The 14,199-nt window shown below is 41.3% G+C and overlaps 1 protein-coding gene across 2 annotated transcripts in view; it reads left to right on the forward strand.

The window, feature by feature from the left end:
* abcc8 (ATP-binding cassette, sub-family C (CFTR/MRP), member 8) overlaps positions 1 to 14,199 on the forward strand; it is a 44,324-nt gene that overhangs the window by 18,037 nt on the left and 12,088 nt on the right. For both annotated transcript variants that reach the window (XM_026364808.1, XM_026364809.1), the window contains exons 10-23: positions 580 to 714; positions 1,745 to 1,907; positions 3,102 to 3,142; positions 3,672 to 3,817; positions 5,461 to 5,575; positions 5,847 to 5,966; positions 6,994 to 7,066; positions 7,202 to 7,307; positions 9,707 to 9,739; positions 11,129 to 11,167; positions 11,547 to 11,645; positions 13,040 to 13,124; positions 13,476 to 13,556; positions 13,954 to 14,091. In XM_026364808.1, the coding sequence (XP_026220593.1) occupies positions 580 to 714; positions 1,745 to 1,907; positions 3,102 to 3,142; positions 3,672 to 3,817; positions 5,461 to 5,575; positions 5,847 to 5,966; positions 6,994 to 7,066; positions 7,202 to 7,307; positions 9,707 to 9,739; positions 11,129 to 11,167; positions 11,547 to 11,645; positions 13,040 to 13,124; positions 13,476 to 13,556; positions 13,954 to 14,091 (1,374 nt within the window). The remainder of the gene's footprint in view (positions 1 to 579; positions 715 to 1,744; positions 1,908 to 3,101; positions 3,143 to 3,671; positions 3,818 to 5,460; positions 5,576 to 5,846; positions 5,967 to 6,993; positions 7,067 to 7,201; positions 7,308 to 9,706; positions 9,740 to 11,128; positions 11,168 to 11,546; positions 11,646 to 13,039; positions 13,125 to 13,475; positions 13,557 to 13,953; positions 14,092 to 14,199) is intronic.

Genomic DNA, 14,199 nt, shown 5'->3' on the forward strand with positions numbered 1-14,199 from the left:
GTGTGAACGTGAAGTGTCACATCCATCTCCATCTGCTTGTGGATGTCCTGGGGAACCTGGAATGCGTTCAGTGTGTTACCAAAGATGGTGGGTTTCTAGTGGGGTGAGGGGAGCCAAGGACAGGTAGAAACGTATATCTGCTGTGAAGTGAACAACCTGTGCAGTGGAGTATGAAGAAAGCTTCACTACCATAAATATTTAAGTCAGGTCATTCTTAATTCATTGATACTGACCAGTGAGTTCAATCAGTTCATAGAGTTTCACTTACCAGCCACAGAGTTGTGTATCTGAAGTTCAGAACCTTGTATTAATATGTTGCACTGCATGATTCTTTGCATGTGAGCAGGTACGTGCACTCTTTAAAGTCATCTCCTCGCATGTACAGTACTGTGTACTGTCCTTAGCTACGATCAAGGTCACTGCTCTTCACAGAGAGCTGCACTGTGATAGTACAGTTTCCAAAGGGTCAGTGGGGAGCATTATGTAATTGGAGACTGACTCTTATGAAATCTTGCTCTTCTATTTTTTTTTTCTAATGTTGACATCTCTCCTCTTTCTTTGTTTATCTTCCCCTCTCAGATCACTGTAGGAGTGATCCTGCTCTACTACCTCTTGGGAATCAGTGCCTTGATAGGAGCGACTGTCATCGCTGTGTTAGCTCCTGTACAATACTTTGTGGCCACCAAGTTGTCCCAAACACAAAAGAGCACTCTGGTGAGTATAGTTTTAGACTTTTGTCTTGATGTCGTGCTTAGTGACATCAAGTGCATTTTGACAAAATGCACAATGACATTTGTGCATTTTGTTGTGAATATTCATGGTTCAAAATATGAATTTGCTCAGTACTTTGGTTTTCTTTGCAAAGAGCATTATAGCAACAGAGAGACAATCTGTGCACACTCTAAGATTTATTATCATTATAAGATACAAGCAAATGTTAGAAATTGTTTATTCTAGTGCACAAATAAACTTGAAACAGAGAAGTAGAGGCTAGTTTTAAGTGGTCACCACTTTGAAATAGTAAAATGTAAACAGTGATCACGCAGGACAGGTCAATATTGATTTGTCCACATTGTATCAGGTAATGAAGTGCATGAAGTAAAGATGCTGAATCGTGACCTAACATGTTGATCTCTATCTCACATTTACACACCTGAGTCAGTTTACAATCTCATTTCCAAAGAAGTTGCCACACTGTGTAAAATGTCAATAGAAACCAGAAGGTGATGATGTGCAAATCATTTAAAACCTACATTTTTTATTAAAATAGTACAAATGCATCATATCAGATGTTTAAACTGAGCAATTTGATGCCATCACGATGGTTTCAAATTACAATTTGTCCACATAACCCCACAAACACACACACACACACACACACACAGTTGTATTCCTCAAAATAACATTCATCAGTTCATCACTCTTTATTGTCTCCTTGGGGATTAAGAGCTTTCATTTATCCAGGTTAAAGGTTTTCAACTGCACAAGATGAGCAGCCTCTCTGCTGCTTCCAGCTGCTACAAAACTACCATTCAGCAGCACCCATGAAATGTAATGACCCTGTTTTCCTCAGTGCTTGATACAGTGAAGCAGGTTTTATACTAGAGCAAAACACTTTGCTTTAATGACTTATATGTTTGGCACCTGCAACTGAATTCAGTTAGCAGAGGTTATGTTGCCTGGTGGCTGCACCTTTTATTATAGTACATCTGTTTATAATCAAAATCTCACTTTATGCTTTCAGGAATATTCCAGTGAGCGACTGAAGAAGACCAATGAGCTGCTGCGCGGCATCAAGCTGCTGAAGTTGTACGCCTGGGAGCACATTTTCCGTGACAGTGTGGAGGAGACCAGGGGCAAAGAGCTCACCAGCCTGCAGGCCTTTGCTCTTTACACATCTATATCGAGTAAGACACTTTCCTGTTTTCGCTGAACACACTGAACTTTGCACCGTGACATTTAAAGTAAAGCAAAAATTTTTTTTTTTTTCCTCTGAAAACACATTGGCAGGAAGGAAAAAGACCTAATACCACTATTTTTACCACAGTTTTCATGTGTTTCTGGTTTTAATTCTAATTTTAGTGGCAACAAATATTTCCAGTCAGCATTTACACAGTACTGTGAAAAGTCTTAGGCCACTATTAGATTTGTTATTTTAGCAACGTTATGACGGCAGCACAAAGAAAGACCATGCCTGATCAGGCTTATTCAGTTAATGGAAGGATCAACTTGATGAAGCTGCCAGATGCTGAGCCAGGTCCATGCTGGTTTTCTTCTAGTCCCTCTTAGAGGAAACTGTGAGAAACTTCTCATCAGATTTTTTGTCCTTGACATCTTCATATTGCTCCACAGAGGTGACACTAAACATTTGTCGCGTTCACGCTCACAGAAGTTGTTTTTTTCCCCCAATACTTTTGTGTTTATTCTAGTATTCAAAAGACTTATAAATAAATATATATGTGGTTATAATAGCATTGTCAAAACAACAAATGTAACGGTGGCGTAAGACTTTTACATAGAACTGCAACTCAACATATTACAAGTATAAAGATGACGGTTTATAGTAAAGATAACTGCTGTTTTACGCATGACTAACATTTATTATTGCACTTCCACTCACGTCCAATTTATCTAAGATGTCAGTTTACAACATGGTCACTCGGTACTAATATTTTCTGCAGAGTGGGCATCTTATCTTCTTCCGCAGCGCCTGGAGTCTGCATGACTGTGTTCAATCTAAGATCAATAATTGCAGCTTTAAGAAGAGCAACCAATCACAATTTTGTCCTTGACAGCTTTACGAGAATAATGGCTCAGAACGATTTCACGACAGTAATAGACACCAAGATGTATTCACCATTAGCCCACTGCTGAGACTCACAGCTTTGCTTTTATTTTCCTATGTGTTAGTGGACAATGGACAGATTGAGAAAATAAAGCGCACAGAAACATGGATGACAAACAACAAACATCCTTACAGGACTCTTAGTCTTATTGTGTTGTGATTACATTGTGCAGTAAACACATCATTTACATTTTTTGTTCCCTCTGTGTAAAGATGCCTCATGTCCGCCTCATGTATGTTTCTTTTCTGCTTTCAGTTTTCATGAATGCGGCTATTCCCATCGCAGCTGTCTTGACGGTGAGTGTCGGCCCTAGTGTCGCCGCTAATTCTATGCTCTGCCTGCTTATTGTGTTGTCTAGTTACAGCAAATGACTATTGAGCTGAGTGCATCCTGTTGACTTTGCCCCCTGTGTGAAGGACAGAGCGGAGACAGTGCCGGGCAGTCTGACTACAAGACGTCCAGTGACATTTCTCAGTGACACAGTGGAGGGCTCTGTGACAGCACCACACTGCACCCTGTCTGTATTTATAGAAGCCCTTCACGGTTGTCGACCTTACCGGTGACAAATCAGAAAAGTCAGACAGATACCAATGAGAAGGAGGACTTAGTGGATAGATGTCTTTGATTTGATTTCACCGTGTTCCTTGAACTCTTGATAGAAAACTGGAGTTTGACTGTAGTTCTGTCTATTTCTGACTGGTTTTACCTTAAACTGACCATGAGTAACTCACAGGGATGAAATGTTAACAGCTCCAAGGTTTACTAGTCTAACCCCGTGCTTTTCAGGCTAACCTCTGCCATTCTGTCCTCTCTCTCATCCTGCAGACGTTTGTGGTTCATGTTCACATCTCAGAGGATGCCGATCTGTCCCCAGCTGTGGCCTTTGCCTCTCTGTCCCTCTTTCACATCCTGGTCACCCCCCTCTTCCTGCTCTCCAGCGTAGTGCGCTCCACCGTCAAGGCTCTTGTTAGGTGAGACATATTCATTAACTCTGTGTAGTTTTGTTTTTGATCGTTTATTGGTGAGGAAATGTCTGAATATGCTCATGTGGAAGAAGATCTGAGGTGAAACACTAACGCGAATGAGCAGAGTAGAGAAAGCAACATAATTAAATTGAACACTTGACCTTTTCCTGCCGTAGATGGATTAGCTGCATTGTAAGAGAGGTCTTTGTTGATGTAGCAAAGTGCTGCATCCATACATTCATTCAAGCGCTCTCTGACACTGACATGTTACACCAATTTATTTCAGAAATTAGCTTTACAAATAGTCAGACAGTCGAGGCATTTGTTGTGATGAGGCAGCTGCAGAGCTACAGATCTCTCTCCCTCAGCTGCTAGTCCTACAGTACACAAGTCCCAACATGCTTCTTGTTGTTTATACTGTTTATTAATGTATACCGAGTGATTATTAACTCATTTCTAGCTTATGTGCTTTAATCTAGTGGTGCGTGGCACAGGAAACACGTACAGTACAGTAATTAGCAGGAAAACAGCCACAGGTGTACAGAAGCTCAAGTCAACAAATTCAACCAGTAAAAAATAATGTGGGGTAATTCTAAGTTTATTATTTAGTAGTGAAAAGTTAACATTAGCAAAATCAGGTATGAATACATTTTCAGCTTGATACTGCTTTAGATATTAAAACAGTCCTCTAGAAATGTCTCTTAAAGTCACTGAAGCTGAGCCCGTTTCTTTAAGAATGTATAGGCAACAAGGGCATGCCAGTTTAAATCCCATCATCTTTATCTGAACGTCTTTGAAGGGTTCACAGGGTGGGCAGGGTGGATATAATGGGTTGGGGGTGGTGGAATTGACTGCTGCAGGACTGCCTGGAATTGCTTACAAATGATGTATTATACATTTCCTATATGAGCTTTTAAGAGTCTGTGTCCAAACACAGTGCTGTTGTAAACCCCTTATTTCAAATAGGATGTTTTTTTCTTCTTGTATCTTGGCGCCGCTGATCCTTTGAGATGCTTATTTTGGGAACGTGCGATCTGACACAGTTCAGTCAGACACTAGGAAAAAAACTCACATTCAGCTCCACAGCTCATGTTCGATGTGAGAAAATATTTATTTGTAAAGAGAAAAAAAGGAATTGATAAAATGATAATAGCATAGCCAAGTAAAACTATAAATACAGAGTCAGTGTGCAAGTTTGCATGTATTATGCATAAGCAGCTGTTTTTTTCTCTGAATGTCAGATGAGTCATCCTCACCTCATAATTCTCCGCTGATAATACAGACACTTCACATACTGACACCTCTGTTGCTAGTCGTCAATAGACTTTGTTCACTCTAGCACTCTGATATCTACTGTAATTCATGAGACATGTGGATAACGAGTCAAATAAAGCAAATTAGTCACAGTTGAGAGGATTTCAGCTCATGTCAGATCTTTAATTTAGCACAGATATTGTAATCTGGGGGAAGAGTATTTGTTTTCATTAAGGATGTGAAACGATGTAGAGATGCCGTTTGTAAGTGTGTATTAAATAGAGAAAGAGTTGTAACGGCCTGATTATAACATTAATAGTACACAGTTGTAATTTCAGATTTCATCTACGGTGTCTTGATTTTCTCTGTTTCTTTTCCCCGTGTTCAATCTGTAGCGTCCAGAAGCTCAGTGAGTTTTTCTCCAGTGATGAGATTGGAGACGAACAGGAACCCAGAGTGATGTTAACCTCTGGCTCCAGCAATCACAACCAAAATAAATACCAGGCCGTGGTAAGTACGTGCGCACATTTGGATTTGTGCAATTTTGGCAACATAGTCGATATAGAGGATTTATTCCTCACTAACTCTGCTGCTGGTGCATCCGTGACGTTGCTGTCTCACTTTGCTGTGGCTGTTGCTGTCTTCCTCCACTGTACCACCTTCCCGTTAATATCATCATTACCCCTTTGCCCTTTGTGCTGGATGTTGTACAACCCTCCTTTAGTCATCCTCTAAACCTCTCCCCTCGTCCTCCTCCTGCTTTTTGTCCCGGCACCACCAGCCCTTGAAGGTGGTGAACCGGAAGCGCCCCCCGAGGGACGACTGGAACAACTACAGCTCACAGGGGGATCGTGAGGGCGACAGACCCTGCCTGGACGTGGACCAAGACATTTGTATCAAGGTGAAACAGATAAAGCAGAGAGAGGCAGAGGAGCTGATGTATTAGACAATGGGAAAGATATCATCTTAGCTCCGTTTTATCAGACTTGAAGCAGTTTTAGTGTGGCTTTCAAAATCTTGAGCCTTTTACCTTTTGATAAAGGTCAGTCGGTAAAAAAACCTCCCCGACTGACCTGGCGGTAGGAAAGTACTGGAGAGTGAAGTTTTGTCACTATCAGATTAGCTGTGTAGCAGTTATGACCTTTAACACAAAACCAGTAGATGTTTTTTTTTTTTCCGTCTAGTTCTGTTTGATTGTATTATCCTCTTGGGCTGCACAATATCAAAGTTGTTATTTTGTTAGGTTGTCTTCTGGATACTTCAATTTCTAAATGACGGAGAGCAGTTTTCCCTTTTACACCTTTTACCACAGAATTTCAAGTCTCTGTCTGAATGGAGAGTGATTGCTCTTCATCAGCATTTTCGTTGTTGGACTCATTAAAGTTTCAACATTACAGCATGGTCTAAACATCCTGCCCAATAAGTTGGATGCAGGTAATCATACAGTATCTGGACAAAATGAGGTCAGCTGACTACCTGAATATACTGAATGACCAGGTTATCCCATCAGTTAATTTTTTACTCCCTGATGGTACGGACATATTCCAAGATGACAATGTCAGGATTCATCAGGTTCAAATAGTTAAAGCGGGCTTCAGGGAGCAGGACACATCATTTTTCAGACCTTAACCCCATTGACAATCTTTGGGATGTGCTGTTGAAGACTCTGAGGAGCAATCTGACTCTACCATCATCAACACAAGAAAAAAAGACAAATTAATGCAACTCTGGACAGGAATAAATGTTGTGATATTGCAGAAGTTTATTGAAACGATGCCACTGTGAATGTGTGCTATTATGAAAGCTAAAGGCGGTCCAACAACATATAAGAGTATGTGCCTTTTTTATTGAACGGGCAGTGTATTTCCTTCCTCAAACGTGAGTTGATCTTGTTTTGATATATGGTGGAACCTGTATCTTGTTTTCAGATCACCAGTGGTTATTTCACATGGACTGACGGACCTCCAACTCTTTCCAATGTGGACATCAAGATTCCTTTTGGTGAGGAGGAGGCGGTGTGATGCATCTACCTCATATATTATCTACCTTTTTATTAATTTGTTTTATTTGTTGTTCTATCCTGTTATTTATCTGTTCACTTACTGTGTTATTGCCCCTCTTCCTCATCACACTCAGGAAAGCTGACTATGATTGTGGGCCAGGTTGGTTGTGGGAAATCATCTCTGCTGCTGGCAGCACTCGGAGAGATGCAGAAAATCTCGGGAGCTGTGACCTGGAACAGGTCAGTTAAAAGTTCACTGTGTTTTTTTGATGCTGGAGTTCATTAGTTCTGATGTTTTCTTCTGTTTGTAATTTGGATATTGACAAAGTCCTGGAGCATGTGGACAATTACACTTGTCAGCAAAAGTTAACATAGTAAGTCTAGAAAAGCATTTGATCATATCTCATCACCTTCCCAGGATAGTGACGCTGTCACTCTCCAGTTCCTCCAACTTGATCTTCACAGCGTCTGACAGCCCCAGTTCCTGCTTTTGTCCCAGTGCCAGCGTCACACTGGCACTGCCTCTGATATTAGGTTAAATTATACACCCCAGATGCTGAACTGTGTCAGGGAGAGAGTAAGAAGCTGTCATTGAGATTTAGGTCTCCAGAAATGTCAAGACACACATTCAGTAGAGTTTGTCCCTATGTTTCCACCATGTTTGTTGTTGTTGTTGTTGTTGTTGTTGTGCTGCTTTTCAGTCAGGGACATTCCTAACTATGGCTCACGTGGCAGTATGTGCGAAGTAAAGGGTCTAATTTTGAGGATCGTCCGCAAATACATTCTGTGTAGCATGTGACAAATTCACTACAGGTCAGAAAGCAGAAGACTGTGAGTGGATAAATGAAAGCTGCCTGTGCCTGGAAGGAGTAAACAGCATGACTAATCAGGAGCGTGTGCGTGACAGAGTGTCAGATTTATGAAGGCGGAGTTGTTTGATGATGACTGGAGAATCAGCTGCCACTGATCAGCTGCCGGTGTCCACGTCTTCACTGCTCCACCTGAGCTCACCGAACTCCGTGTGTTTATGTATTCAAGTAATAAGAAGTGTTTTACTACACAACGGTAAAATACATCTGCCCAGAAAGGTCATTTAGTAGCTATTCAGGAGCTGCTGATCATGTCTAATGATCATCTTCAGCTGTCCAGACATTTCCATGTTTCTCACCACTTGTTATTTTGTCACCTCCTATCTTTTATCACTGGCTACGTTTGTTTAGGTGAAAATTGCGTTTTCAGTCACGTTTTATGCTGTTAGTGCCCTTATTCATTATGTTAGTGGCTTACTTTTAATAAACTCAAATTAAATCAAACAAGTCAGTGGGTCAAATTACAGGTCTCCATTGGTCAGGCCACCCGTCATCCACCTGCTCTCTCTGCTCCTGCTGTCCTCTCTTACTCTAAATATGGCACAGAGCAGGGAGCGATGAAGTGGATGACTATTTGTATCTTGACCTCAGTATCGTGTCAAGGCTGCGGAATACCTTGGTCCAGAGTATCAAGACTGTCCTGACGTCTAACGCTACATGCTGAAGTCATTTATTGAAACATGTCCACTGACTGACCTCGCGTTCGTGTTCCAAATCACAGGATGTAAAGAAAAAATAAAGCACTTCAATGTACAGGATCAATGAAGCATGCCATTTGTGCTTGGCTGCAGTTATTGATCCAAAGAAGAACAAAAGCAAGTGAAGACAAGAAATTCATGAAATGATGACTGTCAACAAATAGGGAAGCATTTTCAGTATCATCACTGTCATCATTATAACAAACATACACCATTACTCCCTGTCGTCATTAGAGGGCCCTTTAATGTTTAATGAGTGTTTGAGTTGATTACAGGTTTACTACCAAAGCGTGTGGGAGGTTCCTCGACCTGGAGTTGATGGATTTGACTTGATTTTCTTGTTGCTGCTCAAATCTGTCATGTGAAAGTCCATGTACACGTTCTCCTCGAACGTGCCCTTATGTTTTTAAAGATATTGATTGAAGAGGAAATAGGCCACAGAGATTCAGGCAGAGATGAAATCTGTAAGTCTTCAGCTGCTCCGACATGATTACCCTGTTTTTATGATGGCTGCAGGATAGAGACAATCAGATGTCCATTTACTGTAGGCTTCGAGTGTCTTTCAAGTGTTTGTGCGGCGGTGAGGAGCTCCTTTGGCCGTGTGGTGGTGGAAATGGCTAGAAATTAGCTGACTGTTCAAAACGAAGAAAAAAATAATAAAAAGTAATCTCAACATATCATGACATGGAGATACAGAAGACCAGTGTAGTTACATGTTACTTGTAAAATACATATTTCATTTCATCTCAGCTTAACATCTACTGAACAAAGGTTGCTGAGCCTGTTTATTTTCATTAGGTTTTCCTATTTGACTCATTCAGTAACAGAAGTGTTTACATATGTAAGAGCTTCTTAAATGTCAGTCACTGGTTCTAGCAGCTGGGGTCTCCGCTGTAATGGCTGCCATATCGCCGTTGCTCCAGTAAACCGGTTTAAATCAGCCTTCGCTCTCTGGATGTACCAGAGAGGTGTCAATTTGTCAAAACTATAAATACGCTCCAGCTTCTACTGAGCATGTGCGAAACCATGTAATAAAAAGTTTTGTTTTTTTTTCTCTTTCTGTCGTTTGCAGTCAGCCACATCTGGAGTCCGAGGGAGATGAAAGGTAAGTTGCTGTGAGTAAAGAGGAAAACAGCTCAAAAGCCCACAACTACACACATCAATGAAAAACCATTATGTATTTTTAGTCAGGCATTAGAGAACAATTTTCAATTGAAGATCTCAGATAGACTCGTGAGTGTGACTAAAAATATTTGCAGCGTGGATTACAGGAATACACAGGAATAAGGCCATGACATGTGTAGTGTACTATTTCTGATGATGGAGGAAAGACATTTGATTCAGCTGCTGCAAAGAAATAAAAGCAGATACCATGAATCCTTACTGGTAAAGCCCTGTTGACAGTTTGCAGGTTTAGTTAATGCAAGTAATGCTTTTATTTTTACGGAGCATGCATCATTTTTTCTATTTGTAACTCATCTGTCAATAAGTGCTTCGCTCTGAAGGTGCACATACACAGCACAAAGGCTAACCAGTGTCTAATGATAGCAGATTATTGAGCGTGCACAAAACTGTCTGTTAACAGTATAGTTCAGCACATGTTTTCTTTAAAGGTCTAGTTGTGGCACACTGAAAAAACAGAGCATCCAAAAGAAGAAGAAAAAAAACACCCAGTGATTTCCTAGTAAAGGCAGTTTTAAGCAGTTCAAATTATTTTATTTTTGTATCTTCACCCTCTCATATTTCAGGACCATTGAGCCTTTTTCTTTATCGACCACAGAGCATCCACAGTAAATACTGCCTACTCCATTGTTTGGAGCTTCTCTTCAGATCAAATATTTCACTGTAGTAGATGCGTCAGCAGTCTCTTGAATTATTTACCACATGGTTGAAGACTAGCGCCTGGCTTCAAAATAGATCTGTCTGTTTTTCTGTCTGTTCACTTTCTCCCACATTCTGATACCAGAGATATAGTTGCACATTTTACACAAATGTGTGCACATATTTACACAAATCATTTTGTCTCACCTCAAACTGCCTGCTTCCCTTTGCAGCTATAGCACAGTTTACAGTGTGAGACACGCACTGGATGAACAAGATACCAGCAACTATCATTTATATCTGCAGACCTTGTGCTGACGTACTAATCTCAGCCCGGGGAATCAGATCCTCTGAAAACTGAATGCATCCAAGTCCGAACGTTGCGATGTTGATTTCCATATCAGCAAATTACGGGAATTAACATTGAGCGCTGGGGGATAATTTTAGAAAAGGATAGGATATCATCACAGCTGATGATAGATGGTGCTCATGGAGGGCAGTGTTTGCTCTGTTTGTGTTGGGCTGCCGAACATTGCCATAGTGAGGCAAAGCGTGTGTTTGTTTTTCGTTAACCATTACATGAAGGAGGTGGAGTTAGAGGCCACTAATCTCTTTATCCCGCGATGAACACTATTGCTCATATAATGTATTGTGTGTGATATTTTCTCCACAGTCCCACAGACAGAGATGCAGCGGGTGACGGAGACGTCAGGTGAGCTGTGTTACACGCCAGGCTGTCTCCATGGAGACACATGGCCATAAACAGCGGAGCAGAACTGTTTTCACAATTATCTAGAAATCCACTGAAGATAATAGAGAACATGCTATTCCCTCCGCGCGCCTCTTTCCCTCACCAACCTCAGCAGCATATTGACCTCACAAATACACCACAGGCTTTAATGATCCCTGGACCAGCTCTTAATGGACTGGAGCGATTGTTATGCATTAACCGCTTTTAGATGCTTAGACGCCCCAATGGTCCACAGGTTACATAGTTACTGTAAATTATCCCATGAGAAAAACAGAAGATTAAAATATGATGTGTTATTATGTTTGCTTGACACCTCTGTATTTGTTTAAATCTCTGGTAGGAAGAGAGGCGCAGTGGCCTACGCTTCCCAGAAGCCCTGGCTGTTGAACACCAGCGTGGTGGAGAACATTACCTTCGAGATGCCCATGATAAAATCAAGGTAACAGTGCATGAGGTGGTTTAAAATGGTATGATGATTTAGGTTTGCGCCTTTCTCAGAGTCTCAGGGAGCTGCTGTGGGTTTCATCATTGACGCTGTGCTGCACATTGTGAGCAGAAACACTTGTTGACTTCACCAGAGTACATATAGTATTTTTGGATATGATATGCCTTTTTTAGAGCAGCATAGGTAGAGGTATAACAGGAAATTAGAACAGAGAAATGGGAAAGAAATAGCACACAGCAGAGGTCCCTGGCCACTCAAACCAAGGACAGTTGGTATCTAAAGGAGATGGTCTACTCACATAGATATACTGTATATACTATATATAATAAAATATAGTAATAATATATACATTATTACTATATATATAATAGTCGTATAGTTTATTCAGCAGGATGCTGCTCAGTGCTACCTTTCTAGTTTTCTCTTCATTTCTATGTTTGTCTGTGCTCAACATCGAACAAAAAGGTTCAGACAGTACACTTGCAATAGTAAGTCTTTCCAACATCAATCAAATAACCTCTTTTGTGCTGCCACTCCCATGGCTTCATGATAACACTGACCGTCTTCTTTAAAATGACATACAGCATTGTTAATTATAACAGAGGGATCAATGGGCTGAGCTGTTAAGCGAAAATAGAGCCAATAACCTTTCTGCTCCCCGAGGCCACTGCGGTAAATTGGATGTGGTGATGCCTGATTGAGTCAACACTTTGAGTCCAGTGAAAAAAATCCAGTTGACCACTTCCCAAATAAACCGCTTTAACACTGGGCCTCATCAAGCCAGGATTTGTCTTGGCTCAAGGTGTGTTTTTGTTTTGTCGCTGTATTCACTCCTGTCACAGCAACATATGCTGCATTCGCCTGCGTGGGCACAATGAGGACACACACACACACACACACACACACACACACACACACACACACTTTTTTATACACTCAATTTTCATCTTCACAGTAAATGGTCCTGCTGAAAGGTTACACGCTTGCATTTGTGAGAAGGCCAGGCGCGTTATGGGTCTAATGGACTCTTTTCATTAAATACATCTAATGGGCCGCTGTGCTTTGTTGCCGTGGAGATGTTCTATAAAGTCGAGATGTTTGCCTCTGACCTCACTGGCCCCTCCGTCTTTACACATCTACTTCTCTCCTCCTCCACTTGTCGTGTGCTGCTGCCTGCTTACTCTGAAAATTAAAACACCAAAATAATCGAAATACAGACGGTCTTATGTACAATATGTACGATAGATATGTATCATTAGAATGAGTTTGCTATGGAGGTCGTTACCCAGCTGGTTAATAATGAGAAGGTCTATACTATTTCCTTCTGGCTACTATTATCAGATTTTCTATGTCCTCATCTATATTCTGACTCTATTTGTGTCCCCCAGATACAAAGCTGTCACCGAGGCCTGCTCTCTTCAGCCTGACATTGACATCCTACCACAAGGGGACCAGACAGAGATCGGAGAGCGGGTCTGTACCACAGTATATTTATGTTTTTCTCTGTTGTCCTTTTATTCTCTAGGTCTGGTTGTGGCTCCTACTCTGTGTCAGTTTGTTGCTGAATCATTTGTCATCATTACTGTGCAGCAAGGATTGGACGTTTGTGTGTGCAGGAAGCTGGACTGACCTTGTTCAGCTAAATCACTGTCATGTTGGATTTCTCCATGCGCCAGTAATTCAGGAAACAAACTGTGATCTCCTTTGTTACTCTGGGGTCGAGTGCCACACGCATTTATGGATTGAATCAGGTTGTTCATTCCTCTTTGTAGTGAAACCTTGGAGTAATGTTTTCCTCCCGCACTTTTCTGTCCTCTGGTGCAGGGCATCATACTGTCAGGTGGACAGAAACAGCGAATCAGCGTCGCCAGAGCTTTGTACCAGCAGACAAACGTGGTCTTTCTGGTGAGTGGAAGCGAAGGTCTTTAATCAAAATGACTTTAGTGGTTGGATTGCACCTTTAATTAACCTTGTTAGCACGCCGTGAGTGTCAGTTTCCACTGTGAAAGTGCTTCTGAAGCTGTACCTGAGCACTTTGATGTTATTCTATTGCTGATGCCTTCCTACGTGATAAAAATAGCAACACGCTTTCTTAAGCACGGCTGCAGGGCTGAGAAGCCGAATGCAGCTTTCAACTAACTGTTTATACATGTCAGGATGGATTTCACTGCCTCTGTTATTTGTAATAACTGTATATGACATGTTTACCACTAGCGTAACTTATTCATCATCAATTAATTTTCCCATTAATAGTTCGTTTTTGTGGTAAATTATTATTAACACCTGTTCATGTGTTGTCTAGGACGACCCTTTCTCTGCTTTAGACATCCACCTGAGTGACCATCTGATGCAGGACGGCATCCTGAAGCTGCTGAGAGAAGAGAAGAGGACGGTGGTGTTGGTCACACACAAACTACAGTATCTGCCGCACGCAGACTGGGTAAGAAATAGAGATTTAAAGTAATTAACCAACTATTGGGTGAGTCTGCGCACAGGCATTTTTTTAACATACAGGTAATCAGCTCTTTAGCAGTCACAGTAAATGAGA

This window comes from Anabas testudineus, chromosome 6 (genome assembly GCF_900324465.2).
Source record: "Anabas testudineus chromosome 6, fAnaTes1.2, whole genome shotgun sequence".
NCBI classification, from domain to species: Eukaryota; Metazoa; Chordata; class Actinopteri; order Anabantiformes; family Anabantidae; genus Anabas; species Anabas testudineus.